The sequence below is a fragment of the Equus caballus genome, chromosome 24 (assembly GCF_041296265.1).
Source record: "Equus caballus isolate H_3958 breed thoroughbred chromosome 24, TB-T2T, whole genome shotgun sequence".
Classification (NCBI taxonomy): domain Eukaryota; kingdom Metazoa; phylum Chordata; class Mammalia; order Perissodactyla; family Equidae; genus Equus; species Equus caballus.
In genome coordinates, this window is record NC_091707.1 from 34,696,070 (window position 1) to 34,712,930 (window position 16,861).

The 16,861-nt window shown below is 49.6% G+C and overlaps 1 protein-coding gene across 2 annotated transcripts in view; it reads left to right on the forward strand.

The window, feature by feature from the left end:
- The window catches only part of ESRRB (estrogen related receptor beta), a 176,622-nt gene that overhangs the window by 47,317 nt on the left and 112,444 nt on the right, over positions 1-16,861 (forward strand). The window contains exon 1 of one of the 2 annotated variants that reach the window (XM_023628150.2): positions 15,240-15,577. The exons of the other annotated variant lie outside the window; for it this stretch is intronic. Within the exon in view, the coding sequence (XP_023483918.1) occupies positions 15,528-15,577 (50 nt within the window). The 5' untranslated portion in view covers positions 15,240-15,527. Of the gene's footprint in view, positions 1-15,239; positions 15,578-16,861 lie in introns of those variants that run through there. 2 annotated transcript variants of the gene reach the window in all.

The following is a 16,861-nucleotide window of genomic DNA, read 5'->3' on the forward strand; positions in this document are numbered from 1 at the left end:
TGAATCTCAAAGCATATTCTTCCTTCTGAGAAACCAAAGCTGGTGTTGACGGTAACAGTTCCATCATCCAAGGGTAAGTGCATCCAGCCCTCTGGCCCTCTGCTCTGCACAGAATGAATTGATTTTGACTGGCTCCATTGATGCCTTCCAGAATCTCCAGCCGAAGCTGGTATTGGTGTTGCCAGGTGTGAAAGGGACACAGAGGGAAAATCATTCAAGCCTGGGGAACGTACGAATGAAAACTCTTGGTGTTGTATCTTTGAACACAAGTGAGTGCCTTTTTAGGGGTGAGAAAACAATGAACAGGTATTGAGCAGTTACTCCAGGTCAGGCACTGTGCCAAGAGCTTTATCCACCCTGTCTCAGTGCGTCCTCAGAACCACCCTCTGAAGTCAGGACCGTCATGATCCCCGTGGCCCAGAGTGTTGAGTAGCCCCCCAGAGCCCCAGAGCTTATACATGGAGGAGTCAGGGTGGGAGCCCAGGTGGAGCCTGTGGCCCTGGGGCCCACAGTCACGCCCTCTTGGAACCACCTGCAGAAGTGGCCAGGGAAGGAGGGATGCCAGGGCTGTGTGCACGGGCAGACCAGGGAGAGGCTGGGTTTCTGTGGGAAGGCATGTAGAGGAGGTAGGCTTTGGGGAAAGTAAGCATGAGAGGGGGGAGGAGGAAACAACGTGGGGGGAACCGGGAAGCAAGGTAACATGGGCTGTATTTGCCGGGACTCAGGAGTGAAAGAATGCAACTCACAGAAGCAGAAGCCCAGGGCTGGCCCCGTGGCCAAGTGGTTAAGTTCGTGCACTCCGCTGCAGGCGGCCCAGTGTTTCGTTGGTTTGAATCCTGGGCGCGGACATGGCACTGCTCATCAAACCACGCTGAGGCAGCGTCCCACATGCCACAACTAGAAGGACCCACAACGAAGAATATACAACTATGTACCGGGGGGCTTTGGGGAGAAAAAGGAAAAATAAAAAATCTTTAAAAAAAAAAAAAAGAAGCAGAAGCCCCAAGGGCTCACTCACCTGCAGATCCTGTCCTCCGGTGCGGCTGGACCCAGGGCCATCAGGACATCACCTCTCCTTAGACTTTTCTACAAGGGACATAATAAAAAAAGACCAAAAAAAGTGGTTAAATTCAGGTGGCCAGGGTCAAGTTTGTAGTCTCCTGAGAATGCTGCTGAAATGCTCTGAGTGTTAGGACTCAGCTCCATTCCACCTCTGGGCAGGAATGGCTGCTCTGCCTCCTTTCTCTGGGCGAGAATGGCAGGTTGGGAGTGCATTGCTGGCAGCCTGCATCCCTGTTGCACTGTCATGTTGCTCTGCTCTCTGTCCAGCTGGTGTGTAAGGGTGGCCATCCTGTCACTTGCAGCACATCTTGATTGTCACGTACCTCCTATTGGTACCATCGGATTTTCTCCTGTAGATGCTTGCTTTCACTCCTGCTCCCTCCTCCCTCCCCACGGACTCTAAGACACATGGGTCTCTGGAGCAGACCCTGGCCTGCTCATCTGCAGACAGAGGAACTGGAAAAAGAGAGGGGGAGAGCAGGAACAAGCCAGCTTTGCGTGGAGGAGGCTGGAAGCCCTGAAGATCAAGTGGGCAAAAGAGAGCCTTGGATAGATGTGCAAACCTTTAACATGGAGTGGTCCTGCCACTAGTAGAGCGTGGCCCAGAGAATGTCCTGGCACTGATCAATCAGATTAGCAACTCTTCCTTCATTTCAGGTGGGCAGAGGTGGCAATGTGGGGAGGGGACGTGAAAGCCTCCCCTTCTCTTTAGCATCCATTTTTACATTAGCTGGGGCACCTCACCAGGTCTGCTGCCTCGCAGACCGCTGTATCATGGGGCTCACTGCAGTCGCTGGCATGGAGTATAACAAACCTAACAGATAAGAGGGATGCACTATTGTTCTGTCCCCCTGGCCTCACATCTGTAAGCATCTGCCTACATTTCTGGGTTGTTCCATCCTGAACTCCAAGGACATGCTATTAATCTTCAATATCTTTTCATTTTGCAACCCTCCCCCTCACCAAAAAGGGACCCAGGAGTGTCACATAGAGGGTGGATTGACTTTGTTTATTTCCCCCTTGCCAGATGGGAGGAACTGTTCTGCCTCTGATTATGACCTAACAAAAGCCTTGAGACAATATCCAGGAAGGGCCTTGAAAGGGCAAGGCATCTTATACACACAGGGCCTCCGCCCTGCTCGAGGTGCTGCCACCTGCTTCCTCCTGCAGACGTTGGACAAGGGGCTCTCTCACATTCCTGGTCACGGAATCGTGAAAGAACACATTTGAGAAGCCATCCCTGTGTTTCATTACATTGAGACCATTCTATATTGGAGACCGTCCCAGCACATCCCAGATGACTTGGCTGCCCAGTAACCAGACAGGTGGGGTCAGGGGCTCACACGCCTCTCTGCCTGGGCTGTTGTCTGATGCCATTCAAGGTGGCTGCATTGCGATGTCCCTTGAGATGGGAGGGTGAGATGGGAGGGGGCCCTCAAGGTAGATGGCTCTCTCTCTGCCACAGCACTGAGGTGAGCTGAGTTCAGCTGTGTAAGATTAAATAACCCTGGTCTCTCCATTACCTCAAAAGGTCCTTTGGAGAAGAACTGGCCAGTGTTTGGATTTTTCCATATTGATAACTCTTCCTCCAAGAATAAGAGATGGGGTAATATGCACACTTCTGAAGGTTGCCTGGGAAACATCTGGTGTTATTAACAGATATGTAGGAGAAAGGAGGATTCCAAGGATGGAGTAAGCCTCAGAGGCTACAGGAATGGTGGTTCTTTTTACCCCTGTTGAAAGACTCAGATCCCAGTGGGTGTTAGGTTGGCATGAGATTCCATGTTTGAATCACAAAGAAGACTCAATGCAGACCCAAGGGCATCTCTGATGGGAGGTGGTGACTGTGTGGCCTTGACCCTGATGTTGCACGAGAGTCTACGGCTCACCAGGATGGGCCAGGCATTCAACACTCGGGTTATGTGGTTGGAGAGCTCCTGGCCAGGTGGGCAGAGGGTGGCGAGGTGCTGAGAGCTGTGCTCTAATCACAGCTGGGAAGATGCTTATCCAGATCCTCCCATCTCCAGACCCTGGAGGATCTGGAGCAGCAATGCGGTGGAGAAGAAAGACTGTGAATAGGACTCATGGGCTGTCACAGTGAATAAGGTTAGCCACTGGCTGATGACTCTACTCCGAAGGGCCGAATTTAATGTGAACAAAAGATATGTTACAGGGGAGAAGATCATTGTGAAAGGCAGCCTTCCCCTCCCCAGAGTTGAGGTAAAGACCTCCATTCAGGAAAGGACAGGGTGGAACCAGTGTCTGTTGACCACCTACTATGTGCCAGGTACTGTGAAAAGAGCTTTATACACACTACCATACAACAAACCATTTTAAAGACTAAGGAAAGAAACATGGACGTGAGCTGTGGGAGGCGGGGCGGTTACGTGTTGTCCCAGGATCACAGAGCTATGAAGGGCAGAGGGAGGATTTGAGCTCAGGTCTGCCAGACTCCAAAGGCAGTGCTCTTCTTTACTCTCTTAGTGCTTTTCAACTGCTTCCCCCAGACACATATGACAGGAGACATTTACCTGGAGATGCTCTCCCACTAGGACATGGAGTGTTCCTTGTTATTCACAAAGGAGTAGCTATATCTCGATTTACCCCCTTGCTCCCACTCAAAAAACACATCCCATTCAAGTGAATGAAAGTGACATTAAGTACTATTTGATGGTATTAAGTACTAAATAAGAAAGAGTATTGTGCTTGCAAATTTTGGTACTTTACCAATATTAACGTTCCTAGTAACTGACTTCGTACCTGATAGAAATCCATTTGTCCATCATGATGCTGGTTGAGAACCACTAAACCACACTAATGGTGACGAGTTTGGTCCTCGCTCACAAGTGTGCTGCGAGGCCAGCCACTGAAATGGGGTTGGCCTCATCCTGAATGGCCAAGGACACTGATATGAAAAGCAAGGATGTTTGGGCAGGTTGCTACCTTTTAGCTGTGGCCACCTCTAACATGGCCCCAGGACCTCCAAAGGGGATGTCGTTCTAGGTGTGGGTCTGATTCGTAGTAGCAATGCTTCTTAGTCTATTTATTCATTGGTTGGTTGGTTGGTTGATTCGATGCTATTTAAAGATCACTGACTTTAGGGCCTGCCTGGTGGTGCAGTTCCACTTGGGTGGCCCTGGGTCGCTGGTTTGGATCCCGGGTGCAGACATGGCACCGCTTGGCAAGCCATGGTGTGGTAGGCGCCCCAGATATAAAGTAGAGGAAGATAGGCACAGATGTGAGCTCAGGGCCAGTCTTCCTCAGTAAAAAGAGGAGGATTGGCAGCAGATGTTAGCTCAGGGCTAATCTTCCTAAAAAAAAAAAAAAAAAAAAAAAGAAGAACACTGACTTTAGAGATACCATTTTGATTTTCAGAGCATGGTCCAGGGGGCTAGGGGCTCTGTAGAGGTGGTTCCTGGACTTCCTGGGGGTGAGAGTGAAGGACCGAGAGTGGGACCCACTTGCCTAAAATGGAAATTACTTTTTTGCTGTTTTATATGACAGAGTTCTATGTACAGTTCCATCTGAAAAAAGACTCTTTGAGGCTCTTTTTTAAGTCTGAAAACCATTGCTTTAAAATGATGCTTTTGCGATCTCATAGGCAAAAATCATTCCTCCTTTGGGAAAGCCTGTCTCCTTTGGACCAGCCGATTGGCTGTAATTGAAGAGTTGTTAAGCAGTTGAGTCTCGGTGAAGACCCAGCCTTGGCCCATCCTTTGATACTGGGGCAAGCACTGAGACTCCTTGATGGAATGGCCAGGTCAGCTAGGATCCAAGGAAGTAAAGGAAGTGTGCGTTGGTTGATGTTGGAAGAAACAGGGAAATAAACCACCTCGTGGAGGCCTTTCAAACTGGAAGAGGAAGGAATTTGAGGAAACGAGCCTTCCTTGTTATATTAGGGAATTTATTCTCCCTCCAGAGGGGACCTCCTAATTTCTTGGGTGTGTTTGCAGAAACCATTCAAGCACATCCAGCTGGTTTCAGAATTGCCGTCCATTTGAACTTGCTCCAACCAAGCAAATTGGCCCTAATGGGGAAGCTTGCTCGGCAGCAGATTGTCTTCCTTTTCACCTCCTCCTCCTCCTCCCGGCTGCCCGTCACCGTCTCCAAGTCAGAGAAAGTTAAAATTTACCCTTTGGCGTCATTCCATAAAATCACTTGGTTTCTTCTCCAATGTTTCACTCCTTCTCTCATTTTCTCCCTTCCCTGCTGAGAGCATACCTTGTTCTGATTTGAAAGAACTTCTCTGTTAGGAATGAACATGTCTTCTTGACTACGTGGACGGTGGTGATAGGTCTGGCCCATACTGACTTCCCAGAAGGTATATTCCTAAAGTCCTCTTATAAATCAGTTAATTGGATTAAGCACATGTTTTCCCAGTTATCTATTATGCTTAGTTCCCAGGCTAGCCCACAAAAGCCTCTTCTTAGTCACAGGATGCTGCGTTGATGTGGACTCCATTAAAGTGACATGGTGGAATGGACAGAGAGCACAGGTTTTGGAGCGAGCTAGAATTGGGTTAAAATCTCATTGTCTTCTGGTCTTGAGCCACTTAGTCTCAGAGCTTTAATTTTCTCCTCAATAGATGAAATAAGAGTGATGATACCCACCTCAGATGGCAAGGGGGCTTGATTACCCTGTGTTAGGGCTAACAGGTAGAACAATGCCAAGCACCCAGCGCAGAGTAGGTGCTCAGTAAATAGCACTCCCCCACCAGCCCTCTCCACCTCCCAGTCACTGAGTCTGGGGTCATACTAGAATTGGCGTTCTTCAATGAACAAAGAAAAAAGGGGATAAAATGAAATGCTGCAATATGAATGATGGACCAAAACAGAGAATCAACCAAATAATGAATAAGGAATAGAGTTTCTGTCCATATTGCTGGTATTTGATAGAAGGTGGGAATAATCAATTAGAGGAAGATGGAGTAGACGGAGAGATGATGAAGATGCGGAGGGGATTTCTGGACAATTTTAGGGCTCAGGGATGGTTACTACTGATCGGTTCGAGATGAATTCCCTTAAAAATATCCTAAGGAGATGTGGACATTTGCCTTTTTCTGTTTCTCAGGACCACTAGCCCAGCTTGTTGGGGGGGGGGGGGAGGATGAGACAAAGAATAACTGAGTAAAAGGGATGGTGAGTAGACCTCGAATATTTGACACCTGGATCTGCCCTCCTCTGCATGACAAAATTATACCTAATAATAATCATGACAATTAATAATAATCATTATTTTCCTGAGTGTTGATTAATGTAAAAACAAACCATAAACACTTCAAAACAAAGAATAAATTTCTATGTTAAAGATATTATTCAAATTCAGTAAAATTTATCATGTAGGAACTAATATTTGAACTTCCAAGTTTCACAGCTCACAGTTCTGCTCTATTTCACTGTTTTAAAAATTTTAAATGCAAATAAAGACTCAAAGTGGTCACATAGAATAACAAGGTGGAAGTACCTCAAGTTCTTTCTCTGTCTCTAGAATCACTGTGCCATCATTGTTTATTTTGAATCTACCATTTGAACATGACGATATACAGGACCAGGGGCCAAGAACACAAACTGTGCCGTGAGCAAGTTTGAACGATTCTGCACCATTATGAATTTATTCTTGAAACACCCGTGCAGCTAAATGTAGCTAAGTTTGTATGTGTGTCACTGATGCTATAACTTCCACGTGGAATGTAATTTGTTTTAAAGAACAGGTAACAAGAACATGCTGAGTTGAAGCTTATATTATTAAAACTCAACAGCAGTTGCAATAATTGTTTAGAACTTAGACTGACAAGAGATTTTCTTGAGGAGGATATTTTATCACTGACATTATTTTGACTTGCTGGAGCAAGATGATAACAAAAAGTCCAACTTTTAGTTTTATTATTGTTTCTATGTCTGTACAGACGATGACCCTCTTATTGCTTGCATTCATGATGGGCTGTCGCTACCGCCACGCCAATGGTACACCACCAGGTGTGGCAGACACTGTTGACCGCTAACCCAACAGCCATTCTCACTTCCTCCTCTAACAGAAGTGGGTTTGTCACTGAACATTAATGTAGTCAGGAAAAGTGAGCCTCTCCCCCAGCTTCAGGGAGTAAACCTCTTTTAAAACAATCATGGCGATCCACTTCTCCTTTGACAGAGACTGGTTTGGGGTGAGCATGTGACTGGATTCTGGCCAATAAGATATGAGGATAAGTCTTCTGGAGTGGGGAGGGGGAACTCCCAGGAAGGATTTTCCTCTGGACTAAAATCAAATCAAAGCAAACAAATGAAAGATAAACTAGAGACATAAGGAGTGATATGTCCCCCAACATGAACACACATATACGTACAGACCCTTCCCGAATTTGACACACTGGGTGAGGAAGTGATGCCTAGGTCACAAGGACCATCCTTCAACCCTGGGGGGACAAGCTGAAGGTGACAGCCAGTATGCTAAGCATGACAGACCAAAAAAGATGAAACTCCCTCCCCTGGATTGTCTGCCGTGTGAGATCAGAGACTGCTCCTCCTGAAGCCACTGGACTCTCCTGGCACTTGAAGCCGAAAGCAACTTAGAGTTATTGTTGGCTCGGTGTGTTTGCAGGGAAAAGATGGTCACAAGGAAGTAGCTTAGCTCAGTATGGAGAAGACCAGGGAAAAGTGAGAACACAGTATATACTTTGCCTTCTGAGTGTGGAGGGAGAAGGCAGAAAGGAGAGTGGAGAAGGGATATTGGGCTAGATGGTCCTGTTGGTTGGCTTCAGATGACACCATTGACCTGAACATCTTGGCAGCTGAACCAGAACCAGAGTGTCTGGGTGAGTGGATGGGTAGGGCAGGGTCCCTGTGGGCCTTTGTAAAACACTGAGTCTATAACTTGGGCAGTGACTGCCCATAGTAACCCATTAGTCATTGTACTCTATGCTCCCTGTCGCTAACGAAGAAAGGGGGTAGTAAATAATAAAATTGTTTAAATCGAGAGAAAGTCCGTGGCTGTGAGCCACTTGCTGATTCAGTCTTTATCCTAGCCCTGGTCCCCCCAGAAAACAGAGCCTGAGGCAAACATTAAAATGCTGACACTTCATGTGCGAGGTGTAAGACCAGGGAATTGAGGGTGATAAAAACAGGGAATTGATGTGAGGACAGATGCCAAGCAATGTGACATGATGTGCTGCTGTGCTGGCCACCACTTCCCATCCAGCCTCAGTGAGACCTAGCAGGTTGCTTGGCATGCATGTCTTTTCTGGAAGGCTTAGAACAAGAAATCACACCAGGAAAAAAATGCATAGAGGGCAGAAAAAAGGAGGAATTTGGGGAGCTACCCACGTGAACTTCTGGGGTGCCTCATCTGGGCCTCTCAGTAAGCCAGATCTCATGCACTGAAAATGAAGGTCTGAGCAGGGAGCTGACCAAGAGAGGGAAAAAAGGAGGCAGTCAAAGGGACCTGAGACATCATCGACAGTGTGTGTGTGACGTGGTGACCGGACCCAGGTATTTGTCCTTCTCTGCATAGGGACTTCCCATCCCACTTTGTCCCACATTTCCTTCTCCTTGTGGGGCTCAGACACCCTTCAGGAGGCCTTCGACACCTTCTCCACCTCTCTTCAAGTCGTTTCCACATTACCCTTCCAGTTTGCTTTCGAAGCAAGTCCCTCAGGGCTGAGCATAAAATTCCATCTGTGCCTTTAGTAAAGGAGAGTAAAGAGGAATTATTGCTGCTCCTTGCTCGGCTGGGTTTTGTAGAATTACCCCAAAGCAGTGTTTATCATGCCATTGAGCTGGAGGCTCATGCTTAATGTGCTATCTGTTCTGACCCCAGATGTCTCTCTGCATCGCTGCTCTCCCACCAGCTCTCCTACGGTCCGGCTCATTCTAGGGTCATTGCTGACAAGTGTATTACCAGTGTTTATCCATATTAAATCTTGTATCGTTGACTGCTCTTTACTCATTTCTCTAAACTCTTTGGTTCTTCTGCAGTTGCACTTCCTGCCTTGTCTTGTCCTTCTAGGAAAGGCAAACCCTTCTAAGTCAGGAATTCTACTGAAGCTTCATGTTTTCAATTGTTTGTGGAGAAAAAAGATGTTAGAGATGGCCCTGCTACAAAGCTCGAGCCTTCATCTGGCATTGGCACTGACCCATTCATAGTGACATAGTTCAGAGCAGTGCGGGGTTCACCAATGGGACTGGTTCATTACAATATACATTTGCGAAGGTAGCAGTTGGCCAGAGCTTTTCTCGTGTGAGAACACAGTCCAAAGCCATCATCTTAATCATGTTTTATATAGCTGTAGCACTTTACAAAACTTACATTGGATTTTCCCTAAAGCCGAAAAGCATTTGCTGTTTTTCCCTTTCCATATAACATTTTATTAGAACAAAAATAAAACACGTTTTATTCTGAAAAATAATGAAATAAGAAGTTCGACCTTCATTGAGCCATTAGGAAATGAAAACATGTTTGAAAGTTTCCAGTTTTGAATTTTACGTCATTAATGCTAGGGAGACAGGCTCGGCCAACATCTTTCTTTGTTCTCAATAACAACAGTTTACATGTGTGTTGTACTTTAGAATTGATTTTCCAAAAGTTTCCGGTATTTTTATGGTTTTTCTAAAATAATTATCTATAAAATTTCTAAAATAATTATCCTTGAGAATAAAAATGTGCATGGCAACATAATGGTGAGCTTGCAGAGAAAATTGTTAATTCTTTTTGTAGCTAGTGCTGACCATAAGAATTTTGCAGCTAAAACCATCATCAACCAAAGAGAAGTTTTCCTTTTACCAACGATGAGACCCTAGAATCAAATGTTTGCACTACTATTTGAAACCAACTGTGTTTTAGGCTTAAATTGATATAAAGTCACAAGAAATTGGATGATAAATTAATATGTGACACAGATGAAAATAAGGTCAAATTTCTTTGTCATGAGGGGAAAAACCCCACAATCCACTGGAATGGAAAATATTTAATAAGACAGAGCATTCCTTCAGTCAAGAGCTAGTTGTTCCGAGCCTCTTAGGTACCAGGTACCAGCAAGTCATATTCTTTTCTCTTCCTCTCTCTCCTCCTCCCACCTCTTCTCTTTGTACTCTTCCTCCTCCTTTCTTTTCCCCCAGAAATTTGGCAGGGGACAAAGCTATTATAGTTCTGATGTGTTCCTGGTCTCCTGGTGATTAGGAGGGAAAAAAGATCTTTGTTTCCATGGAGAGACATAGCTCACCTTCCTGCTGATCCCCCAAGCTGCTCACACGGTCGCCATGTTGCCTGGGGCCTGCAGGAAGAAGGAATCCTTTTGGTAAACAGAGAACTTTAATATACTATTCAGCTGTGTTGGTGAGAATGGGATCTTGAGGCTCAAAAACAAAAACTGGAGCTTTGAAATATCTGGAAGTTATTCCAAGACCCCTGGTAGGAATTTCTGATAATGCAATGGATGGTGGTGGTGGGAGGGAACCCGAGCATTTATCCACACAAGATGTCCCCTTCATATTTTATCTTTGGTGTCATGGAGGCGGTGCTAACAGTACGTGGGCCTTCTTGCCCCAATAATGGGCCATTACAGCTTCAGGAAAAGCCATCATGTTTCCGCAGCATTTATCTGTCAGCAGGAGACTATTATGGGAGCACAAACTCACATTGTATTAGCGTTATCAGTTAATTATGATCCTTGGGACATGTGCCAGCCAATGGGCTGACAGCCTGCTGACCACCACTCAGGGATATAACTCCACACCCCGAATTCAAGCATGTGAGAAGAGAGTGGGCCCACAGGGGTGTGTGGACAGGGACATTTTCCCTGGTCAGGAGTCCAAGGAGCCCTGGCCTGATCAGCACTGTCCCCAGAGATGCGCAGGTTAGGCTCGCTGTCTAGGCCAGGCCCACCTTAGTCACCATGGATGGTCAATGCAGGCACTTCCTGGACTTGCCTCCCCCGGCCCTCGCTCTGGGGTGGAACAGAAACGAGCTTGGACTGTGACTCCGACAGGTCCACGGAGGCGTCTTCTCCTTCTTGGGCTGGTGGTAAGAAGTGGCTGCACACCTTGTGTGTTTCCCAAGGCATCATTTTCACCTGGAAACTTGGGTTCAGGGAAGGTGGTAAGGGTGAGGGACCGGGATGGCATAACCAAACAATTTATGTCCCACATTCAGCGGACTTAGGGAGCATGGGGCAGACTCTCCAAAAATTCCCGTTGGGTCTTATCTTTTAGTGATGAAGCCATCAAGTCCTCTGTTCTCCTGGGTCCACGCTGAGTCCACCACCTCCTGCTGAGTTGCTTGGCTTGAAAGCCTTCTCTTATTGTTGGGCCAAGAGCAGTGTGCCACAGGGAGGGGACTCAAGAACCAAGAGACACTGCTTGCTGCCGCCTTACGTGTGCAGAAATGACTGGTGTCAGGGGAGGCTGCCTCAAGAGAGGGAAGATGCACACCAAGACCAGGCTCTGTTAAGGGCAGAGATTTTCACCAGACCTGCGGCAAGGGCTGCTGGGCTGGGGGTCAGCTGCATAGACCATGGCAAGGACACTCGGGTGCCCTTCGAGATCCAGGTGCTGGCATTGGGACAGCCCACACTAAGGACTTAGACAGACTGAGATGGGAAAGAGGGGTGGTCAGTGTGGACCTGTGTTCAGCTATCCACCACACACTTGGTACTTTTTGTACCTAGGGAAACACAGGTTTGGGGAAGAGAGTGAGCCAGGCTGTGTCTGGGTATGTTTTCCTACTTACCTGCCACCTGGAGCATTCTTCATGGCAGGACGACAGGTCATGAAATTGGTGTCCACCCATCAGTGCTTCTTTTTTCTCCCAGGAAACCATGTGAGACACAGAAGCCTGGGTCCCCATCATCCACCAGGCGAAGTGTGTTGCCAATGGCACTCCTCTTGTTTGGCTTCACATTCCTCAGCAAAGAGCTTGAACTCGGGGGAGGAGGGTGGAGGGAAAGTGGAGAGACTTGTGTACAAAGATTTAGCAGCTGGATGAGTAGAAATCCAGAGACCACAGATGGCACGCTTTGCCAGTTATTTGCTGTGTGACCTTGGGTAGGTCACTTCAACACACAGAGAAATGTACAAATTTCCATATTTGTAAAATCTGATGCTAGTTCTAAATGATTTCCTGAGCCCTTCCTGGCTGTAAGTTTCTGTGAATTTAATAAATATTTATTTAAAGAAGTTTGTCACCAGAACAATGTGAACTGCTGTCCCCTTACACCCTCCACAATTACTGTGTCTAATTCCTTTTGTCCCACGTCCTTTGGGCTGGCTTGCCCATCTGGGGGCGCCAGTATTGGGACACAGGATAGTGAAGGGGTGGCTTAGAGCTTTTTGCTAGGGGTGGATTGCAACTAGCACCTGCTCTAGGAGAGCGGCGGAAGCATGAAATAATGATTGAGTGAGTGAATTTCAAGCTTGAAGGAACCCAAGGGCCCCGCCTACCCTCTCTAAGCCTGCACCATCTTTGTTTTCTGGAGAAGAGATGACTTTGGCAAGGTCACATGGAGTAGTCAGGACCAGATCCCAGAGTCCCCTGCACGCTCCTACAATGACGCCTCTCCAGCCAGAGGTGTGGAACCTGAACTCGGCTTTGGGAAGGAGCTGGCTGAGGACAGAGAAAGGCTGGTCCCATGAATAGCGTGTGACTGGCCACGTCTGTCTGGAGAAGCACAGGAAAAGCCTGGGCCCACCGGGCTGGATCAGGTCCCCAGGGTGTCCTGGCTGGTGGGCCTTCATCTCCCCTCCAGCAGAGTCTGCAGGCTCCTGCGTGCCAGGGAGGGAGAGGAGAGGAGAGCTCTGGCCCAGGGCTGTGTGAGAGGAGGCTGGACAGGATGGTGACGGAGGCCAGTCTAAGGAGGACGGGGTCTCAAGGACCTCATTCCTGCCCTGGAGGACAATCAGCTAGTGCCCAGAGGCGAGGCCCTCAGTGACCTTTCTCCCTGAGCCTTGGAGGCAGACAGTGATTGTGTGCGGGCACTAGCCTAGCTTTTTAACCCACACGGACCCCCTGTTTCCCCTCACTTGCCCCCAGTGGCTTTGCATCCACTGCTGGGCTGTGAAGTTGTCTTTCTTTTCATGCTCCACCAAGTGTGCTCTGTCTCCACTTAAAAATGGTCACCCACACAGAGCATGGAGCCAGCTGATGCCATACAACCTGTCAGGACCCGACCCCCTTCCCGGGTAGCCATCCTGTGTCTCAACAAGCTCTGGCACTCTGCCCCAAACGGCTCCGCTTTAACAATTCCTTCAACAAAATCTTCATCAAGCAACTGCTATGTGTCAGGCACTGTTAAGCAATGGGGATTCTCCGACGAAAAAAACCAAACGCACCTCTACCCTCTTAGAGCTTACAATCTGGGGGGTGGCTAGTCCTCATACCACTATGTATATCATTGCAAATTATTACATTACTTGAAAAAAAGTGCATAGCAGAAGGTTCTGGTGCGGTCCAGAAGGTGGGGTGTTCTAGGTAGCAGGTGTAAGCGCTGAGGGAAGCATGGCATGATCTGAGGAGGGGTACAGAAGGCCGCACAGGAGGCTGTCGTGTGGGGCCTTCCTTGTGGGCCATGGGAAGGACTGGGGCTTCTTTCCTAGTTGTGACAAGAGGACACTGGATGTGCATTTTACCAAGTGCGCCCGGGTAGCTACGTGCTTGGAGAAGGCATTTCAGGGGGCCAGAAGGGACGCAGAGAAACCGGTCACTGAGGTCTTGGCGAGATGGTGGTCGCGTAGAGGTCATGGTTAAGCAAAGTCTTTCTGTACCCCTCTTTCCATCTCTAACGCAACCAAGTACCTCTGTGATTAAAAACAAAATCCGGGGCTGCTGGGGGTTCTGCTGACAGAGCGGACGTCTTCATCCATCTCCCTGTGAGATGCCTGCCTGAGCCCCGCGCCCGGAGAATTCACGCGTTCCTCCACTTCAGCACGTATGAAAAATCTCAGCTCTGGTTCCCAGCCTGCACGCGCTTACATTTATCCAAGTCAAGTGTCGTCTGTGGTCCTGCTGCCCACTCGCCAGCCCCTCCTGAGCCACTGGCCCCTCCTGGGGGTTCTCACACCCCTCCCTGCCTTTATTTCTGAAGTGCCTGAACACTGCCAGCATGATAAAATTATGTCTTCCGCCTCCTGCTCATTGTCTTCTGTTGAATATAGGAGAATAAGGTGCTGGTGTCTCCTGAGCGCTTTCCCCCTTTAAATAATTCTATACCTATCCCCTCCCCACACTCATTGGAATCATCAAATTGATTATTATCCCCGTGGCTGGCACATCTCAAAAGCTGACAAGTCCCAGAAGAAGGATTGGGGCTTGACTTATAGCTTATTTTGGTCCATCGGCAGCTCGCAATATTTGGGTTCATGGAGGGAGCAGCACACAGGGATGCAGGTGTGTTCGTAGCTGGGGATTCAGGTGTGTATTTTGAAGTGTCTACTTGTGGGCCTCAAAGTGGATGTGGCAGGTAAGTTGGTTGTTTTAACCACGATTGTATTTTCCTAAGCAGACAGGAATTTATTGGCTTGTGTCTGTGTCCTGGGTACATTTCTGAGAGTTGCCAATGAAGAGAGCATCATTTTAGGCATCTAGAGAGCATTTTATAGACACATGCCCTGCGTCTGGCCATACGAGATTTAGAACAGGCTGGCCCAGGTGATGAGAGCTGGGAGGGGAATCTGTTCCTCTCCTGCTCTCTGACTGTGCCTCACCTACCGACCTGATCCTTTGCACTTTTGAGCACCAAACAGCATTTGAGGCTCTGAATTTCTAAGGAGCTGGGCTCTTCTCCCTGGTGTGAGAGTGGAGAAATGTGACTCATTTTTAATTTGTAAAACAGATCCTCCCAAAAGGCTGAAAGGTGAGTTTGCTAGGCCTGCTGTTAAAAGATGGGATGGGAGGTAGGGGCGGGGGGGGGGGGGGGGGGGGGGGGGGGGTATGTAAGCGGCACATCTTTCAACCCCCGAGTCCCACCAGCCAGGTGGACACATTTTTTTTCTTTAATGGCGAGAAAGCAGGCTTGAGGCTTTACACCCCAGTCCTCCTACTCCTCAGGAGGTGGGGACCTCGCCTGAGCGTCTGCTTCCATTGAAGTCTCTCTGGCTTACCCCCCTCCCCCCACCCCAGCTCGATTCTGTCACTTTAAGTCCAGCCCCTGAGAGATAGCCAATAGGAGCCAAACCATACATCAGTCTCCCAGCCTTAAAGCTACAGTAGGGTTAGTGGGCTCCAAGTCTCTGGTGCCGGAGCCTCCTCCACGGCTTCCCATCCCCTCTGCCGCTCGGAGTGTGTGCCCGAGTGGGAGCGCCGGGCTGTGCGCGCGCGGCTCTCTGCCTCCCTCTCGCCCCGCCACGGCGCGTCCTCCCACTCTGCCCGCTCCCGCTCACTGTGCCCCTGCCCGGACTCGCACCTCGCCTGTGCCCTTCACTCGCTCTTCCGCGTGATTTCCCCGCCGCCTTTCTCCACCAACTGGGAATGCTAAAACGGGACTGATGGACGTGTCAGAACTCTGCATCCCGGACCCCCTCGGCTACCACAACCAGTAGGTGCTCTGGCTCTCGGTCGGTCGGTCTGTCCTTCTGCCTGTCCGGCTGTCTGTGTCCTGGGTGTCGCAGTTATTCTTCTAGGCATTCTTGAAGTGGCAGGGACGCCGGGGGCACTTGGGGGACGTCGGAGGGGGGAAGTCGCACACTTCCTGGGTCTCCTTCTCGGGGGTAAACCCGCTCTAACTTTTCCCGCACCCCTTTTACAAACCCTTACTTTTAGGTAAGAGCAGCACTGTCTCATTCACTCTTCCTTTATGATCTCCCCGGTGGCGAGAAAATATTTGAGTTTCTGTGGAATGGGGAGGAGCCAGCCCAGAACAGGTGCGGGAACATCGCAAAGATGCCCTGTCCCGTCCGAGAAAGCCTCCGCGCGGGCCCTTGGACTTTAATATTTTAACTTCCATACTGGGGACCAAATATGATGTTGGCAAGGCAGCGAAATCGGACGGGCGGCGCGGGTTCGGAAACTGCAGGCGGCCAGCGCTGCCTGCCCCGCGGTCCCAGTGGGGCGCCCCGAGGGCGCGCACGCGGCGTAGTGGACCCGAGGCGCCCAGGGGTGCGAGCGGCGCGGCCCGGGACGCACTGCGCCCCGCATGCCCTGCGAGGGGAGCCCGCATCCCGCCAGGAGTAGGGACAGCCGGCCGGGCGTTGCGGCGCAGGCAAAGTTGGTTCGCCGGTTTGAGGGACGCTGCGTCCGGCGGAACAGACGGACGCAATTTTCGTGCCCCGGGGCGTCTTTGCGCTCGCCTCCCGGGAACCTGGGGTTGTCTGAGGGGCGTGGGCCTGGGCGGTGGGCCGGGCTGCGCGACCGGATTCCCGGGAACCCGGGGGTCCCGGGCTTGGCCAGCGCGCCGAGCGCGCAGAGTGGGAAAGTGAGCACTGATCCCCCGAACGGCGAGCGGCTGCCCCGCGCGTCCAGCCCGGGCTCTCCTGGGTCCTGCTCTGGCCACCCGGGGTTTCCCTCCCAGGGCTCTCCGCGGTCGTCGCCCCACCTGCCCGGGTACCTGCCCGGGTCTCCCCTTGGGCGCTCCGTGTCCTGCCGCGCTCCGGGCTGGCATCCTGGCGTCGGGGTGTGGGCGCGCGCAGTGGCCCCTTGGAAAGCTTAAAATAATAATAAAATGAGAACTCTAGGTTCTCGCGGACCTGCTTAACTTAGTCCTCTTCTTCCTTCTCTTTTCTTCTGAAGCAAACTAAACTACCAAAGTCAGTGCTCGCTCCACCATCCTTTCATTTTTGTAACCCCCTCCCAAGAACCACGACATCTCTAAAATAGATGCTCG